The following is an 18,833-nucleotide window of genomic DNA, read 5'->3' as shown; positions in this document are numbered from 1 at the left end:
AGGAGGGGGGGACTAGGGGGAGGGGGTTAGGAGGAGGGGCTAGGATTTTGATTGGTGGATACCTGCAGGAGCGTAGTGGAACGTTTCGCGGGAATCTGATGAAGTGGGGTGATAAAAAGGGATGTTAGCTAGTAAGGATAGCAAGGATCAGTCATGTAAAACCCGAGTGGCTCACTCGAGAGTCCCTCTGCGCCCACTGCACACTGGGCCGATCGCCAGGTCTAGCACGACATGGGTAAAAAAATCGAACTTTGTGGATGTGCAATGAAACCTATACCAATTTGCTCAAAAATGATCATACTACATTGCTGTGGTCTTTGTTTTCCAACACAATTGCTATTTCATGGTGAAAACTCAGCTGAAACACGAACTTCGGAATCGTTTGGACCGGAATCGTCCCCCGCACTCTTCGACAACGTATCTTTGATCCACGAAAACAATCACAATTTGAGGAGGAATTTCACATTAATATACATCAAACGATAGCTCCGGGTCTGCAGAACACACATAACCACATGAAAATGGCGAACTCTTACTTGGTTATGATGTATTTGCACCGCAAAGATTTAAAGACGAAAATATAATTTCACATAATTGATGTCACACACAAATAGACTTTTAAAAAAAGTACCGCAAAGTACCGCTTCGAAAATCTCGCGTTTAATGAGTCATTGCACTACAAGATCCAACAGTCATTTCTTGCGACTTTTTGCGACTTTGGATGTAGCAGCCAAACATCAACCCGCGCCGGACCGGTGCTCGGCGTCAAACGCGCCGGGCCGGGAGGTGTTGATTGAACACTCCCCTTCTAACTCGGCTCCTGGGCCACATAGCGACACGTAGTAAGTGGCATTCGAAAGAACGCCCGAAATTCCAGATAGAGTAATTAGTCATTTCTAGGTCAGGTCAAAGGTCACGTCACCAGATGTCATCAAAGGTAAAATGTTGCATATAACAACATTTCTCGAAACACCGGCCCTTACCTCGGGGACCAATAGAGCTACATCGTCGCGAAAAAGTGCATTCAATTGCTCTTTTAGCGGTCTTTCTGAAATAAGCCCTCAGATTTGGCTTAACCCTCGCCCATAGTGGTGTTTTTCCAGCCGCGAACGTATAGAAGGGCTCCGTTGGACCCCCCTGCCGTTTTGCCCCTGGTCGAGGTAGAGCTTCGCGGAAATAACGAGCGTGTTGCAAGTAACAAGAGGAAGCTGATGATACCCATTTGTAAGGTCCTAGGTCATCGGTTGATCTTCCAGGTCAGGTCAATGACCCAAAAGTCAGGAAAATCGGGACCTGTTAGAACGTCGTAAAGGGTGGCTGCTATGGTTTTTTTGGGTGCTGATCACGAATATAATGTTATTTATGATCATAGATGATGTCTTCATACATTTAGGCCAGGTCGGGTCAGGTCAGGTCAGGTCAACCAGTAAGGGTTTTGCCGGGTATTTGTAGTAGGCAACCGCCTCTGACAGCTTCGTAACATGTTACGAAGGCACCAAAGCTACATAGTAAATGTCACGGGCGTAGGAACGTCATGAAAAGTGGGTGGGCCACCCTGTCAAGGGGCCTCCTTTTCCAGGGGGCCTCCTATTTTCAGGGGCCTCCAACTTTTGCCTCGTCCTGCTGGCTGCTTTCAAGTATGACCTCCAAATCTAGCTTCTGAGATCGGGCTGATGTACCCAGGGGCGTAACCGCTTAAGCGAACAGTGCAGAAAGTCCGCACCATTTTTAAAACTTATTCCCCCTCCGATTTTTTTTAGAATGTATTTGCCGCAAACGGCGCATGACCCCTGAAACCCTTACACAAATGTCTTCCTCGTTTCCCAGGTGCCCCCATTAGCTTCATAGGCGCCCTCTTTGGCATATAAGCGCCCTATGTATAGTCATCAGAGACATCCCTATATGTCCCACAGTCGCCCCATTGTCGCATACAATGTGCGCTTATCATAGGCGTCTCTCTTTTATGGACACTTGAAGGCACCTCTCTTTGCCATGCCGGCGCCCCTGTTTCTTATGAATGCACCCCCATGGCATTGATCAATTACAATTTGCAGACCTCTATTGCATGTGGACGCCCATATATGTAGGCCTCAGAGGCGCCCCTCTTTCGCATTGAGGCGCCCCTATGGGCTCCATAGGCGCCCCTCTATTGCACGTAGGTGCCCTACTGTCTCAGAACCGCTCCCCTTTGGCATGGAGACGCCCATCTTTCGTACGGAGGAGCCGCTGTGGCTCTTAGAGACGGCATGGTGCTCCCAGACGCAGATGGGGCTCTCGGAGTCGACAGTGTGGGACCTTCAGTCGCTGATGGGTGCCCGCCAGATGTGGACCCTCGGAGACGCCGGTATGGGGCCCTCAGAGATGCCGGTATGGGCCCTCAGAGATGCCGGTATGTGGCCCTTAGAGACACCGGTGTGGAACCCTCAGATACTTCAGTGTGAAGCCCTTACAATTGCTGGTGTGGAGCTATGAATGCGCTGGCTTAAATCCCTCAGAGGCCGGTACATGGACATAAGAGCTCAGTGAGAGCTTGTGTGGTGCCTTCAGTGGCCTTGTGGAGCCGTTAGACATCAACATGGTGCTCTCAGGAGCCGGTGAGTCATCAGAGTCACCGGTGTGGGGCCTTCCGAGCTCCGAGATACTGGTCTGGGGCCCTCAGAGGTGTCGGTGTGGGTCCTTCAGATGTACCTATAGAGCCTTGAGATGCACAGGTGTGGTGGCCCACAGAGGCGCCGGTGTGGGGCCCCCAGAGCCACCGATATAGGGCCCTAAGAGACACTATGACCCTCAAAGGCGCCGCTGTGTGGCGCTCATAAACACTGGTGTGGAGCCATCACAGGCGGGTGGAGCCGTTAGAGGCCGGAAAGGGCCCTTAGATGCCTACAAGGAGCCTTCAGAAGCCGGCGTGGCACGTGGGGATAAGCGTGTCTACTTAGGAGCCCTTGAGGTGCTCTCATGAGCTCTGTGGGGCCCTACCGAGCCGAAATATGGCCACGGCCAGTTGCCGCCGCATGGCTCTTCGGACTATCATTCTGAGGGGCCTCATCTGCCTAGTTTGAATAGAAGGGCCTCTCAGACCATCAGTCTCATGGGCCTCCTCTGGCTAGTATAAATAGAAGGGCCTGTTAGACCATCAATCCTAGGGGCCTCCTCTGGTTAGTATAAATAGAAGAGCCTCTCAGACCATTAATCTCAGGGGGCTCCTGTGGACAGTATAAATAAAAGGGCCTTTCAGACCATCAGTCTCGGGGGGCCTCCCTAGAAAAGTGTAAATGTGGATAGAGGGCCCCCTCAGATTCATTAGGAGTGGACCTCTCTGACTATCAGTCTCAGGGGCCTCTTGTGGCCAGTATGAATATAAGAGCCTCTCAGACCATCGGTCTCAGGGGCCTCTTCTGACTAGTGTGGATAGAGGGCCCTCCCAGACCACCGGTTTCAGGGGCCTCCAGTGGCCAGTTATATGAACAGAAGGGCCTCACAGCCATCAGCCTCGGGGGCCTCTTCTGACTGGTGTGAATATGAGGGCCTCTCATACCATCAGTCTCAGGGGCCTCCTCTGCCTAGTGTGAATATAAGGGCTTCCCAGGCCATCAGTCTCAGGGGACTCTTCTGACTGGTGCCGGATTGAGGGACCTCCCAGACCGAAAGTTTTGGGGGTCTCCTGTGGCCAGTATAAATAGAAGGGCCTCTCAGTCCATCAATATCATGGGCCTCTTCTGCCTGGTGTGATTATAAGGGCCTCTCAGGTCATCAGTCTCAGGGGCCTCCTCTGACTACTGTGTAGATGGATAGGCCTCCCAGACCATCAGTCTCAGGGGCCTCTTATGACTATTGAGGATAGAGGGGCCTCCTCTGACTAGTGAGGGTAGGGGGTCTCGGCTAGACCGCCAGTGTCAGGGGCCTAAATTTATTCTGACTAGTGTGGATGGAGGGGTCTCCCAGACCACCAGTCTCAGACATCTGACTAGTGTGGATAGAGGGGCCCCCCAGACCGCCAGTGTCAGGGGCCTCCCCAGACCAGTGTGGATATTGGGGCCTCCTCAGATCCACTAGGGCCTCTCAGGCCATCAGTCTCAGGGCTTCGACTGACAAGTACGAACAGAGGGCCTCTTTGGATCCATCACGGCCCCTTGGACTCCGTGCGTGGGGATTCGTGGAACTTATTTTTACCGAGTTTGTTTATTCTGGAAGGTGACGACGTCCTCTCAAATCGAGAAGAGGGGCATCGAGTAAAAAGTGGGTGGGCCAAAACACATGGTTGGCCCCCCACCTCGAAAAGTGGGTGGGCACTTGCCCACCTGGCCCCCCCCCCCTGTTCCTACGCCTATGGTAAATGTTCAAATGGTTGCTAGATTCGAATTCAGCTCCAAAAACTAGCCTAGAAACACGTAAAACTCGAAAAATTGAACCAAGGTCATCAAAGGTCAATGACCTTACCTGACCTTCCGGTGACCTTGACACCCACCCTAATGCATGGGAGCAACATAATACCCCATGCTTGAACGCTTTAAACCACGAAAAGACTGCAAACTCGCGACTAATGGAGCCGACATACGCTGAATCGCGATTCCAGCCAAACATGGTCTCGAAAGAAGGTCACAGGTCAAAGATCATTTAGGTCAGGGTCATGAAATCTTCAGGTTAGCTGTGAAATTAATTATCGCGAGGGTACTGAAAGTTTCGTTGCGATCGGCCGCTTTTTACGCGAATTACTCGCGAAAAACCGAGGGCACGGTTCGTCGGAAGGTCATCTCAGGCTCAAAAGAAACGGTATATGCCATTCGAAAGCTGACGGTGAGCTGAATCCAAAAATGTATTTTTTATCAAAATCGATCGATGGCCTTTTTTGAAAATTGCGTTTTTGTAAAAACTTTATAATTTTTTAATCAACGGGCTGTCCCGGGCATTCTTGAAAAAGTAAGCATGTTTTTTCGAGTTCCAGTGAAAGCTGAACGCCAAAAGAACAATATTTAGCGAAGCAATATTTCCTAACATTAATATGCGTCTCCCACAGCCGACAATAAGGCGCAATCACACAGCTCAGTGTCACGATGGACCCAAGTCAGCCACACAGAAGCGTGAAATGACCCTTATCGACTCGCAGACCCGGCGCTCTCGGCCCACCTGACCAGCCACGGAGAGAACGTTCGGCTCTGGTTCTACTAAACAAATGTCATATTTGTCAGTTTATCTGTCTACATCGCTATTAAAGTTATTCAGGATACCTGAGAAGAAAATTCGTTGTTCTGCTTGATTTACAACATGCTTTAATTTACATTTTTCTTATACATGTTTTGTTCCATCCAGCTGCGCTCAGTGCCCGCGCAGGGGAAGTGAGCGGGGTTTCACCGTCAGAGGCTGTACTGGTGACAGCTGCTCGGCCGTGCGACCGGTCAAAGGTTACCCTGCCCCACCGGGCGCTACCCCCACTCCACCCGAGCTGAGGCCGGTACAACCTCTGACATTTCAGCGCGGTCAATTTTCCTTATATGGGCATGATACCAAGCTCAATTGAGCAAAGAAGACATGAACAAATGCAAATTAATGCATGATGTGAAGATGACAGAGCAATGAATCTTCTGCTCATGTATCCTGAATAACTAAAGTACCGACTTGAATCGTTAAACTAACAAATATGACGTCTGTTTAGTAGAACGACAGCCGAACCTCCTTGCCGTGGCCGGTCAGGCGGGCCGAGAGCGCCGGGTCTGTGAGTCGATAACGGTCATTTCACGCTTCTGTGTGGCTGACTTTTGTCCATCGTGACACTGAGCTGTGTGATTGCGCCTTATTGTCGGCTGTGGGAGACGCATATTAATGTTTGGAAATATTGCTTCGCTAAATATTGTTCTTTTGGCGTTCAGCTTTCACTGGAACTAAAAAATATATGTTTATGTTTTCAAGAATGTCCGGGACAGCCCGTTGAATAAAAAATTATAAAGTTTTTACAAAAACGTAATTTTCAAAAAAGGCCATCGATCGATTTTGATAAAAATTACATTTTTGGATTCAGCTCACCGTCAGCTTTCGAATGGTATATATCGCTTCTTTTGAGCCTGAGATGACCTTCCGACGAACCGTGAGGGTTCCGTTCGAAGATTCAGGCCCTGTCGCGCTAGAATGGCATATCGGCCCACTGTGCACTGTGTCACAGGCTCTCTCTGTAAGTACACTGTCGACCACACAGTGGGACTGGGCAGCACTGCGCTGGCCAGGGGCGCCGCATCGTTGGGCGTCGTGGACAGGGGCATCGGCCAGAATGGGCTCCCGACCGCGGTCACTGCCAAGTATCATGTCGCCGGATGATGAAGCGGTCGGCTAAGAGCCCGGTCCGTGCTGCCAGTGGAGCACGGCTGCACAAAGACTTGAGACACCGCATTTGGCAGCCAAACTGATGCAATGCCTGTGTTCTGAGTGACCGGAAGGTGCACTCTTTTATAGAGTACCATTGTGAATTTCAGAAAACATTTTTTTCATGTGGCAAAGTGCATCTGATAGATTGATACCAGACACCAATACCATTGCTTGTTCACTACATTGGCTGATGGACGGGTGCAATTTTGTTTTGTTTTCGGAAAACGGTCGCTGATGCGTGGCGTTCTGACTTCTGAGTGTCATTGACAGTTCGGGCGATCCAACTCAGCAGAATTTGTCATCTCTTGGCGACGCGCCAGCACTTAATGACCGGAGCCGCGAAAATTGTTTATTTGCGGAAAACGCCAACAGTCGCTGCGCAATCCATCATAAGCCATGTCTTCCCTGTATTTCGAGTCGGGCACGACAATCCTTTTGCCAACAACCGGTAAAGTTTGCAGGAATATATTCTTTGGTATATCGACGTTTAATGAAATAAATAGTGGACTCATTTATACAAGTTTTGAAGAGATTGTCATGAGGTGGTCGTCGTTTCCTTTGTAGGGGTCAATTTCGAAGTGAATAATCAATAATCATCCCTTGCAAGCTCAGGTCTGATCAATACTCTTAGTTGGTTAGGTTGCATGACGCATGTAGGTTGAAGTTCTTTCATGAAAACTTTTTCTCGAATTCAAATAGCCTTTATGTATAGCCAACTCTTGTGATCTGAGGATTGTGAGCTGATATATGAAATATTTTATGAAGAACAGGTGCAACCATAATGCACGCGAAAAGTTATGATAAAGGTATATGATCCGATGACGTGACGTGACGTTTCTAACGTCTCATAACTAACAGCTTCCGTTGACCTATTATACTCGTCCAGCAGTGCTGGTTGGATGGTGACAAGTAGGATATAATCCAGCCTTAGAGAACGAAACCCGTACCAAACACGAGCTAGAGCAAGGTGTCATGGGCCAGAGATCCTCTACCCGACGACCTGGATGTCGTCCCAGAACTGTCACATTTCTCGGGGCCAGACGGCGGTCGTCCCGGCCGACAGTCAAGTTCAGCCGGCACACCAGCACCACTGCCGCTGCCACCGGCGCGCCGGCGTCCCCCTGACCCCCATTCGGTTTATTCCTGTCGCGCGCGGCGGTGCCGGGGCCGGACTTGCTACTGCCGCGTCGGTATCGCCGCGCCGCGCCGCGCCGCCACTGGCACTCGGCCAGCGTTACACATAAAACGAAAACACAGCCGCGCCGCTCCGGTAAACACAACTATTCTGGCGGCATTCGTGGCGCGCGGCAGAGCGAGGAAATGACGTCACTGAGGCCTGTCTGCTGACGTGGCCGGCAGGCTCAACTGCTTGGTCACATATGGCGTGCGAATTGAGGGAGACACTCCCAATGACTGTTCTTATGAACTCATAAGCAAGGCCGGTGCGGTTTATTAGTGTGCTGTGGTGTTCTGGATATAATTTCTACGCAATTTTGTTGCATTTCCTTTTAGACATCATTCTGCATTAACCCTATAAGTGGCAGGGGGGGGGTTGTTTTTATCCACCCCTCAGGTTTTTCGGGAATATCTCCGAAACCGCTGAAGCTACGATGCTGAAATTTTCTGACTTTTCCTAAAACTAAATTGGGCACATTCCCTGAAAATTTCAAGTTCATAACTTTACCAGGGGCGGCTCCAGAGCACTGGGAATTGGGGGTCCTATTCGTGAAGCGAGTCATTTGGGCGAAGATCACGATGCTGCACCAGTTTTACGAACAGTGAATGAAAGGTATCATGTGATAACATATACAAAGTTATTGTGCATCCTCTTTTGACACGTTTTTGCTATAATAGGCGGATCCAGGCGTCCAAATAGGGGGGTTATTTTTTACCTCCCAACATAGGTGCCCTGACACCGCCTATGCATGACCAATACAATTTTAGTCGTTCTCTCATAAGAAAATTGTAACATAACAAGACCATTGCCACCCTTTTTAGAAACAGTACCAACAAAAACCTTATATACTATACTTTTTGTGTACCCCCAATCTCAATGATCTGTATCCGCCTATGATTTTTGAAAATGCATATTTTTAGGATCCATGTGAATTCCTGGCTCATTCTCTATCGATCGGCAAAAGTTGCGTTAAGATTGGTTCAGAAACCTGGCCGTGATAAAGAGTCTAAAATGTATCTGCAATTTGCCCGTTTTTACCCCCCTCTACCCCCTATTGACATTTTTTAATTTTGTTTTTTTTAGAAATGTAGATCTCGTTGAGCCAAATCGAATGCCGTTTGAATTTTGAAAATCGGCCGGTTAGATCTCGAGATATCAAGGGGGGGGGTCGTAAACAGCCCCCCCCCCCCTGCCACTAATATGGGGTAGCCAGGAGCCTGCCACTAATAGGGTTAAATGACACAACTTTATCTCGATTTTTGATATCCTCGAATCTCATGTAACCAAGGTTGAAGCCTGAAGGTTTCATTTAGTGGTCACACCTCCAGCAACTGCACCTACTCATACCCATAGTGGAGACTATAAGGGAGTCCAGAAAAGAGTTCCGTGCTGAGCATGATGACGCTGATAGCGACTGATACCAGCGCAAAACAATCTTAACATGTCTTCCTGTTCCTGATAGAATAATATGACTAACTACAGGTGACATTTGCGAATAGGCATTTCTTTAACGTCTTCACGCTTGTTATTGTAGTGAAGGCTAGGCATGATAAGCAAGTTCAAATGTTGGAACTGTTTGCCTTTTTCAGCTTCCAGTCACTATCAGAATCAATGGCGTTCTCAAGATCTTCGTACTTTCCGAGGCAAGAGCATGCAATGAGTAGATTGTTGTCCTATGAAGTCGAATGGCTTCGTTTGACGACACGTAAGCATATGTGTGGTTGTTCAGTGAATATGCGATTGTACAGTTGTAGCAGTCAGTTTAGTAGCCCATGTCGTGTGCGTAATTAAGTAATTACTCAAGCCAATTAGCCGTTGACGTAGGCCTAGCTTCTTTCCAGCTCGTAGTCGGAAATCGGAATCATGTCTTTTGAAAATGCACAATAGCGCATAACAGTGCTCCCAGTATTTGTGTGTGCGTCTCATGTCATTTTTTTGCCCGTTGCCTCAATAATCTCGGTTCGAAACTGTATGATATTTACATTTAGCATGCTACGATATGCCGCACATAATGTCTGAAGGGAAGACTTTAAACGTGACTTGTATGCTTGATTAGGATTACTTCCGAGTTCCGAGCTAAGCCAATTAGTAAAATCAGTACGTCTTAGACTGCGATCAGCATAGCTGGTTTAACCGGCATGTAATGATCCACCTCTCCACTACTTCATACTGATTCATTTTCCCTCAACAGTCTAATTATAGTCACGATAAGCTGCACATCAAAGGCCACCGACTGTTCTCAGAGCAGCACCCTGAGTTGGCGTTCTCGTCAGACAGCTGCACACTGGCAGCCCTGCTGAGCCATGGCCTCTCCTGACTCAGAGGCAGCTCTCGTTTTTGCCACCCGGTGGGACCTGTGGCCTCTATTCTGGGTGACAGGTCCTCCGGGCCGGGCGAGGACAGTCAGAGGGGAGGGGCCTCGGTCGGTCGGTGACGTTGGCGGATTGGCCGTGGCCGTCGCCAGCCCGCGGTCATCGGTCGAGCCATCAGTTACGAGGTGTTCACGCGCCCCGCGACGGCCCAACGAGAGAGCTGCGCATCCCTGAGTGACGTCAGAGCGCGAGCTGGTCGCCGCGGGGGCGCTGTGTCAGCTGACAGCGGTACGCTGCGTCAGCTGACAGCGGTACACTGTGTCAGCTGACAGAAGTACCTGACAGAGGCGCTGAGCCCGCGCCTAGTCCCTGTCTGGTCAACGAGCGTACATACATAAGACCGCATGTCTGCATGTTGCAGGTCTCTATCGCGTTTTCTTGCAGTGTGATGAGTTTTTAATGCGTCATCTTGCCTGCTTTGCTTGTAGCTCGGTGAATCATTCCACCATTATACCGAAACCCAATAACCTTGTTCAATGTACGCCCAAGCCAGTTTGGAATGTTTTCGTTCGGGATATCAAAGCTAAGGGGCACTCAGTTTCTGTTTGTGAACAACAGTAACCGTATCGCAACTCGTTAGCGCACCGTAGCAGTAACTCATTAGCGCCGTTAACAGGTAACGGCGCATTGACGTGTGACAGTACGTGTATCAGACCGTCAACGTGTTAACGTGCCAAACGTTTAACGTGAACGATAACGAGTTCCTGATTTAACCCGATGACGCCACGTTTTTCCCAGGACGTCTATCAACAGCTATCGTTCGAGGTACTCGAACACGCCGGTGATTGACCCCGAGCCGAGGAAGAGAAATGCTCCGGAGAAGAAATTACCCGTGAAACCGGAGGAATCCAGCTCCGAGGAGGAAACATCCTCTGAGGAATCGGAGGAGAGTTCATCAGAGGAAGAAACACAAACGAAAAAGGGGACAGATCGGTCAGCGACCAAGGCAAAGAGCAGTTCCTCTGAAGCGGAGACAAGCAGTGAAGAAGAGGAATCCAGTGAAGAAGAAGAGCAAGAGAAGAAAAAGCCAAACAACCACACCACCAAGCCAACCACTTCTCCTCAAACGAACGACACCACCGCATCATCCTCCGGCGAGTCCTCCGACGACGAGGAGTCCTCAGAGGACTCCTCCTCTGGCTCTGAACACCGGGAGGCGGCTCCGGTCCGGCGCCGGCCGGGCACCGCCGAGATGTCTGCCTCGGGAGAGGACCCGGTGCCCTGGCGGCGCCCGAAGCTGCGCCGCGTGGAGAGAAAGAGTAGCGTGGTGCGCCAGCCGTCTACGGAGCTTCCTGAGTGGGCGGAGGACGCCAAGAAGCGGCTCGGAGACGTGCCGCTGCCGCCGCTGAGGCACCAGGACACCACTGAGAGGTCCGTGTTACAGCCGCTGCTGTGCTCCTCGCGCTTCGCTTATCGCGCTTTGCATCACGCCTTCCCGGAATGGTGAAACATACCATACCTGCTATTTGCCGTGCTACATGCACAAAGCTACGCATTTTGAGTAACCCCTGGATATAACTCAGCGCTCGCAATCAGCCGTCGTGGCCCGGTTTTAGTTTTCTTGTCACTGATTCGTTGCCATGAAGAAGACGAACAGCCTGGAGTTGAGCCATATTATTCTAACTTTGTTTATGTCTGCGTCAGTAAGCTTAGTCAGCGTGGCAGATTGCTGTTGCCTGCTACTCGTCTGAACTAGATCGATGATTTGTTGTTGCATCAGTATTTTTAGCCGATTACGTGCTCAACGTCTGAATCAAAACCTCATAGTACGTAAATATCATCCTAATTGGAAGTTATTCATTCACTGATTAGCGACTTATATTTATTTCTCTTTTTCCAGCGCTCAGCCACAGGAGTAAATTAATTCAGAATGGTTGTTAAAAAAACATCCCAAATGTTTGTAAGATAAGACGGTGCAACTATGTTGCGATGGACTGTGACCGTAGCACCGTATGTAGTCTGAGAATGCTTTGGTGTCTAGCTCTCAGTAATGTAGCACCTGTAGGAAGTTAGGTCCGTCTGGTGTGCTGGTGTGCCGCACTGCTGTAGACTGACCTATCCGACTGGTGGCGGCCAACCGTTTGACAGCAGCAGTCGACCCGACTGGGCCGAACGGAAGGTCGATGTCGAGCGTCTCGAGGAGCTGGAGAGAAAGCGGAGCCAGGAGAAGCCGCCGACGAACGTCTCGCAACCCGAGTGGAGCGGTCGACGTCTGGATGCCACGACCCTGGGAAAGTTGGAGCGTCACAACCGACTGGACAAAATGGCCAGCTTCGACCGGTCGCCTCCCGAGTGGGCCGAACGCAGCGCCTCTATCGGTGAGTTGATAAACTAACACCTGACGTGTGTCTGCCGTCTGTTCTGACAGGTCGCGCATCGGGGAGGAAAGCGATGAAGATGGAGAGGATGATGATGAAGACCAAGAGGAGTCAGTCTTCACTGACAAGGTGGACTGGATGAGGGAGAAGATGCTGAGAGACGCGGCCGGTAGGAAGCCGCCGCCGCCGCCGCCGCCGCCGCCCCCGCCGCCTCCGCCAGCTCCTGCTAGTAATGGGTCGGGGAGCTCTAGCGGGAGTGACTCGGAAGAGGACAGTGATGAGGAAGAGGAGGAAGAGGACGAGGGAGATGAACAAGGTTGTTACACGAAGTTTGAACTGGAATGCGATCCAACCCTTTTAGAAGATAATGTTAAGTGTGCGCACTGCGCAGAACAGAGAAAACCGTATAGCAGAACCCATGGCATGGATCGAAACATTCGTAGAAGTAGCTTGATGGACTTTTGAATGTATTGATGCGGCAATGGTCACCCATTTGATTATCGGTATTCGGTAGCATTGTTGTACCCAGGACACCTGTACCAAACCACCTTAGTAATGCATAGTCCAATGACACCGTGCCAATCGGTTTTTGATACCAATATCCCCGTGAAGACAGTTGTGCATCAGCCATCATGGTATGCTTAATGCAACCGTAGTAATTGATTGCGTATGTGTAAATGACTGCTATTTACGTAATAGTGAATCAATGTGTTGCATGTCTTGGATTCCGCCAGCAGCCTTCGCAGTCATCTTTGCGACCATATTGATCTTTATTCATCTTCACCCATTTGATTCATTTCTGTATGCCTACACACTCCGCGCTCACATCACATTAGATGATACTGTCTTCTTACGAAAACCGCCCTTGCTACCGTCGCTACACAAGCCCTGAAGCCATGCGGTACAGTATAAGTTCAGGCGCTGAACGCTAGTGCCATCTAGCGACTGGAATTAGAGCTACCAATGTGAAGTGCATATTCAAACGAAGCAGCGCGCAAACAACCAAATGTATTATTGTAACTCCCCTCCCCCTCCTCTCTCCCTCTACACTGAAAAAATATAAAACACTGGTCGGGTGTTTTATTAGTGTATTATGGGTGTTAAGCACCATTAATGGTGTATCATGACACTAATAGCAGTGTCATTACCCCGTTCAACACCGTTATTGGTGTAATGGCATTGCTTGAACACGGTTTAAGGTGTCACATGACACTTGAAATAACACACTTGGGGTGTAATCGAGGTGTCTCAACTCCCATCTAACACCTTTTTTGGTGTTACAGAGAAAACATAACACCCGTTAGGTGTACTGAGGGTGCCATGTCATCCCTTAAACACCGTTTAAGGTGTCACACGACACTTGAAAAGCACACTTGGGATGTACTCGAAGTGTCGTAGCTCCCATTCAACACTCCTTTTGGTGTCAAAGAGAAAACAAAACACCCTCTGGGTGTATTGAAAGTGTCATGTCATCACTTAAACACCGTTTAAGGTGTCACACGACACTTGAAAGAGCACACCTGGGATGTAATCGAGGTGTCGTAACTCCCATTCAACACTCATAGCAGTGTCATTACCCCGTTGAACACCGTTATTGGTGTAATGACATTGCTTGAACACCGTTTAAGGTGTCACATGACACTTGAAATAACACACTTGGGGTGTAATCGAGGTGTCTCAACTCCCATCCAACACCTTTTTTGGTGTTACAGAGAAAACATAACGCCCGTTAGGTGTACTGAGTGTGCCATGTCATCCCTTAAACACCGTTTAAGGTGTCACACGACACTTGAAAAGCACACTTGGTGACTTGGGATGTACCCATTTTTTTATAGTGGCAGTGTTTCGGGGATGACTAACACCGTTCGTATTCTCTTGGTACTTCATGTAGTTATAAATGTTATTGTTTAGCTGGGACAGAGACATTCTAGCATAAAAATATTCAAATTACCAGCTTCGTTTATTAGTTACGGGAGCTTTCGAAAGACGTTCGTCTTTCTTCGTCAGCCTGTCTTTGCAGTGTCAGACACCCTTGAAATTCCCTATGGGTGCAGTTGGGTAGATGGCGCTGCTGTGCTGTATGGTGTACAGAGTTTGCATTTATATTCTAATGGATTTGCTTCAACTACATCAATTAAACAAATCCACGATAATAAATAAATAAATTCATATACAATACTTCAAAGAAAACGCGTCGGGAAAATATTGGGAACATAATGCAGCCCTAGTAGCCCATGTTCAACCGTTGGCTTCCATGCGGCCGGCCGCCATACTAGTTTGAAACGTGCGCGACTGCGGGCGGAGGCGCTGGTGGGATTACGGTGTGTTGGGAGTATAAGTGTGTGCAAGTGAGTTAGAAGTGATCGTGAGTGGTGTCTTGGTACTCGAAGAGCTCCAGTTTTAGCAAAGGTGATCTATTCTTGGCTAGCAATGGCACTGCTGCGGATTCCGAAAGACATGGTACTGGCCGCTGGGGGGGGGGGGGATGGCGGCATACTCCCGATAGGGGTTCTTTAATATCCGAAAAATGTATCCTCAGATTTTTTTCTCTTGTGTTGGTGTGCAATTTAACACGCACCCTGCTTGGGTATTTATCCGAATTCGTAACCCCACTGGAGAGGGGGAGGGGGTTGGATTCTGCTTATTTCTATTATGCTCCGCGTATCCGTGCTGCTACACGGATTTGCGATGCAATGTGGTGGCATTTGTTCCCTGCAACCTACATTCTGTGTGTAATTTCATAACGCTGTATCATATAGGTATGCATACAACTTATTGATTCCCCCATGGGTACAGGGTGTCAGGTACAAATGTATCACTGGTAGTTTAACCTTCCAGGCGGTGGGGGGGGGCATTTTTTGCCCCCCCCCTTTAGTTTTTTCGATATATCTCGAGAACCGCTGCGCCGATCGTCACCAAACTTTCAGTACCCTCCCGGGAGCAGCTAGCGCACATGGTGACCAAAAATTTTTCCAAAGGCTATGATAGGTTGGCCGCTATTGACGTCAGAGTGACGTCATTTTTGCCATTTTCGACCCAAAAAAAGGTTTCGCGGGAAGAGCTGTCAGGCCTACAGCTTTAGAGATACAGAAAAATGTTTCAAACATAAAAGGTGTGGAATTAAAAGGGCTACAAAACTGCTATTTCGGTTTTTCGAATTTTTTGGATTTTGACCCCCAAAAATCAAAAAATAGATTTTTCGAATATAATAGCCTAAAAATCCAAAAAGTTTTTTGAATTTCGAAACAAACCGGAATATATGTCATATCCCCTACCGCCTTCTATCTACATACCAAATTTGAGATCGATACCTCTTTTTTTTGGCCAAGTTATAGCGAAAAAACTGTTCAAAATTGATGACGTCAAATTTTCAAACTCAATTTTTAGCAATTCTAGACCTCGTAGCGCAAAACAAAGACCACCATTAGACTCCCCGTGACGAGCTGCATCGAATCGATACCAATTTTATGCAAAAATATCAACTTTGAAATTTGACCTTTTTTGACCTGACCTTGACCTGACCTCCACCAGAAAGTGACCTAAACCGTACCTGATGGTCTTATAACCAACACCATTGAGTTGGAAATGAAAAACTGGCCATAAAACATGCATCGCATAACCTTAGTAAAGTTGGGCTCATGTGGTGACCCTTGGTGACCTTTGGTGACCTGACCTGTGACCTGACCTGGTATGACCAGTGACCTCTAATAGCAACATATGTACTAGACAACTGACGCCTTATCGCTGATTTTCGACAAAATGCGTTTTACTCGGTGTTATAGCGCTTTCCCTAGAAGCCCCGTGAACGGTGAAACATTTTATCTTTGACCTGACCTGTGACGTCATCGGTGACCCCGAGGTCAATGAAATTTGGTTTCCTTCGACAAATTTGACAGGGCTATCGAACACCGTTTGAATTTTCCGGATCCGTCCAGTAGTTTCGGAGATACGGGGGGGGCAAAAAAGTGCCCCCCCCCCCCACCGCGCGGAAGGTGGCTAGTAGGCCCACCGCCTGCCGGGTTAAATGAATTGTTGGTAATAACAAGGTTGAATAACACCAATGATGAAAGTGGGTGTTCAGTTTATCACACATGTGAGCGTCATTCCCTGCAATGTCAGTGTTTGTTATCAATTTTACACCGTTACGAGTGTTACTAGGGTGTCTTAACAGTGTTGAAGTACACCCTTAATGGACGCCTGAAGGATGAGCTTAAATTCCAAAGGGCGTTAAAAACAACGTAACCCGAAGCTGATATTAAGGGAGCCTTAGATTAGGTCAAAGGTCAGGTCACCAAAGTTCATCGAAGGACAAATTTTGCCTCTTACGCCACTTGTTGACGAATCGGCGAATAACTTGTGAACGAATAGAGCTACAGCGCCGCCGAAAAGTACACCCAGTAGCTCTTTCAACGTTTTTTTTTGTGGGTGTGAAATGCGTCCTCAGATTTGATCTAAGATCAACTAATTGCCCTACAGAGGAGAAAACCCATGAAATAAACGGTTTTACAGAAATTGTTTTCTGCAGCAATTCATTTGATTCAAAACCGACACGACATTTAATGTTCCGGCATCGTGTTCCTCGATTTGAGACGCGTCTAATTAAAAAATAATATGACCGTCAAATGCGATTTTGAAAATCTGACCAAGGGTTATGGTGATGACCCGACCAGAAAGGTCATGTTACAAATTAGTCGATTAGTATTGTCGAGCTGAACACATCTTATGTGTTTTCATCGCTCTAGCTCTATAAAAAGTTACTGTAAAAAAAAACTGAATAGTGGATAGTGGATACATGTCATGACCTGATAGCACGTCGTGGGTATAAATAGAGTCACGGGTGCAATTTTCCCATTCAGTGTGTAATGTTTCTCTGTTATTCAATGTTTGGGGGCGTTAAGTATGACTTTCGTCCAAAAGAACACATTTCAATTTGTTCCCGTTGACTTATGCATAATGTTTGCATTCTTGACCTTACAGGTTACAGATATCAAGCTTCAGAGATACGTATTTATTCATGCTGTTAATCTTATCAATCGCCTAAAATTTGAAAGTGATCACTCAGATAGTGTAGCATTGGCGAACAAACTCTTAATTTTCTGGGATGAGGTCACTTGATGTGGCCTGGTGACCTGCCCTTGAGCGACCTGGGTATGAATTTTAACATGTGCAAAAATCTTGGACAAATGTGGGCAGGGCGCCGCCGTTTTTTTTAAGATCTGCGAAATACCGCAGGAGGGGGAGTGGTGTTCATGTTCAAACACCTCAAGCCCGCCGCGGAGTCATCCTGTACTTGTTTCTGTAGTCTGTACGTGTTTCTATTTCTAAGTGTCGTCATTTCGTGTTTCTCCAGAATGTGCCTCCAAAAGCCAAGAACATAACATTTTCATGGAGCAAACGGTCTTCGAAGTGGAGCTCAGTTGCCATGTACCCACTCAAGTGCGCTCCGTTTTCAAAGAGCTGAAGCAAAGGGCAAAGAGATAGAAGGGCTCAGAGATCAAGCTTCGGGCCGCGCTGAAGTGAACAGAGCTGTAAAAGGTGTGTGTGGCGAGGGAGGGGGGGGGGGGGGTAGGCACGACAGGCGATTATGAACTGCGAAGTCTGACCTATCTGACTGAGAACCATGTTTTGTCACCATCCCAACACGCGTATAGGCCTCGCCATTCTACCGAGAGCGCCACTGTCGAGCTCGTCAGCCGAATCACAGCGAACAGTGACGAGGGCATGGTGACGTGCCTGTCATCATGCGACCTCTCCAAGGCCTTTGACTGTGTTAACCGCGAGGCACTGCTCACAAAGCTCCAGTGGTATGGCATTTCGACGCACTGGTTCGCTGACTACTTCAGCAACCGCACGCAGGCTATAGACGGCGGCCTCAGCCTCCCAGTACCGTTCGGTGTGGTCCAGGGTAGCACGATCGGAGCAATCATGTTCAGTCTCTATACAAACGATCTACCGTGTCACCTGTCCCAGCACGCAGCATTCATTTCTCACGCCGACGACTCGCAGATAGTACATAGCGCTCCGCCGACTCTGTCAGGTCTCACTGAGCTGCGTCTCGGAACGGAAACCGACCTGGCTGCACTCTCTGCTTGGTTCTGCTCCAACGGGCTCAAAATCAACCCCAACAAAACGGAACTCATTCTGTTCGGAACAACAGCGGCTCTAAAAAAGACCGCTGACTTCTCTAACGACTTTGAAGGCGTACAGCTCACACCTGCTCTAAGCGTCAAAATCCTCGGTGTAATATTTGACAGAGAGCTCAACATGCATCAGCAGACGAGCAGAGTAGTGCAGCGATGCTATACGGTGGCTTGATCACCATTAGTAAGATCAGAGACACACTTCCCAAAACAACTGTACTTCATCTCGTGCGCTCACTGGTCTTCCCGCATGTGACATATTGTTTACCGGCCTGGGCACCGCCTACCAAACGCGAACGTCTGCGCATGGAAAAAGTGATCAACCACGCCGCTCGAGTTGTAACCCGAAAGCGTAAATTTGACCATATCTCACAGGCGAAACGTGAGCTCGGCTGGCTGTCATTCGAGCGCACGATTGACTACAGGGACTGTATTCTGGTGCACGCCATGCTACATGAAGCAAACGCGCCAG

General features: G+C 48.6%; 1 protein-coding gene across 1 annotated transcript in view; it reads left to right on the top strand.

The window, feature by feature from the left end:
• Positions 1-18,833, top strand: part of LOC122392279 (FK506-binding protein 5-like) — a 38,197-nt gene that overhangs the window by 5,044 nt on the left and 14,320 nt on the right. Inside the window, exons 2-4 of the mRNA XM_043386965.1 lie at positions 9,121-9,174; positions 10,642-11,274; positions 12,272-12,537. Coding sequence (XP_043242900.1) covers positions 9,143-9,174; positions 10,642-11,274; positions 12,272-12,537 — 931 coding nt within the window. The 5' untranslated portion in view covers positions 9,121-9,142. The remainder of the gene's footprint in view (positions 1-9,120; positions 9,175-10,641; positions 11,275-12,271; positions 12,538-18,833) is intronic.

The sequence above is a fragment of the Amphibalanus amphitrite genome, unplaced genomic scaffold (genome assembly GCF_019059575.1).
Source record: "Amphibalanus amphitrite isolate SeventyFive unplaced genomic scaffold, NRLGWU_Aamphi_draft 000479F_arrow, whole genome shotgun sequence".
NCBI lineage: Eukaryota > Metazoa > Arthropoda > Thecostraca > Balanomorpha > Balanidae > Amphibalanus > Amphibalanus amphitrite.
This window is presented reverse-complemented; position numbering and strand designations above follow the sequence as displayed.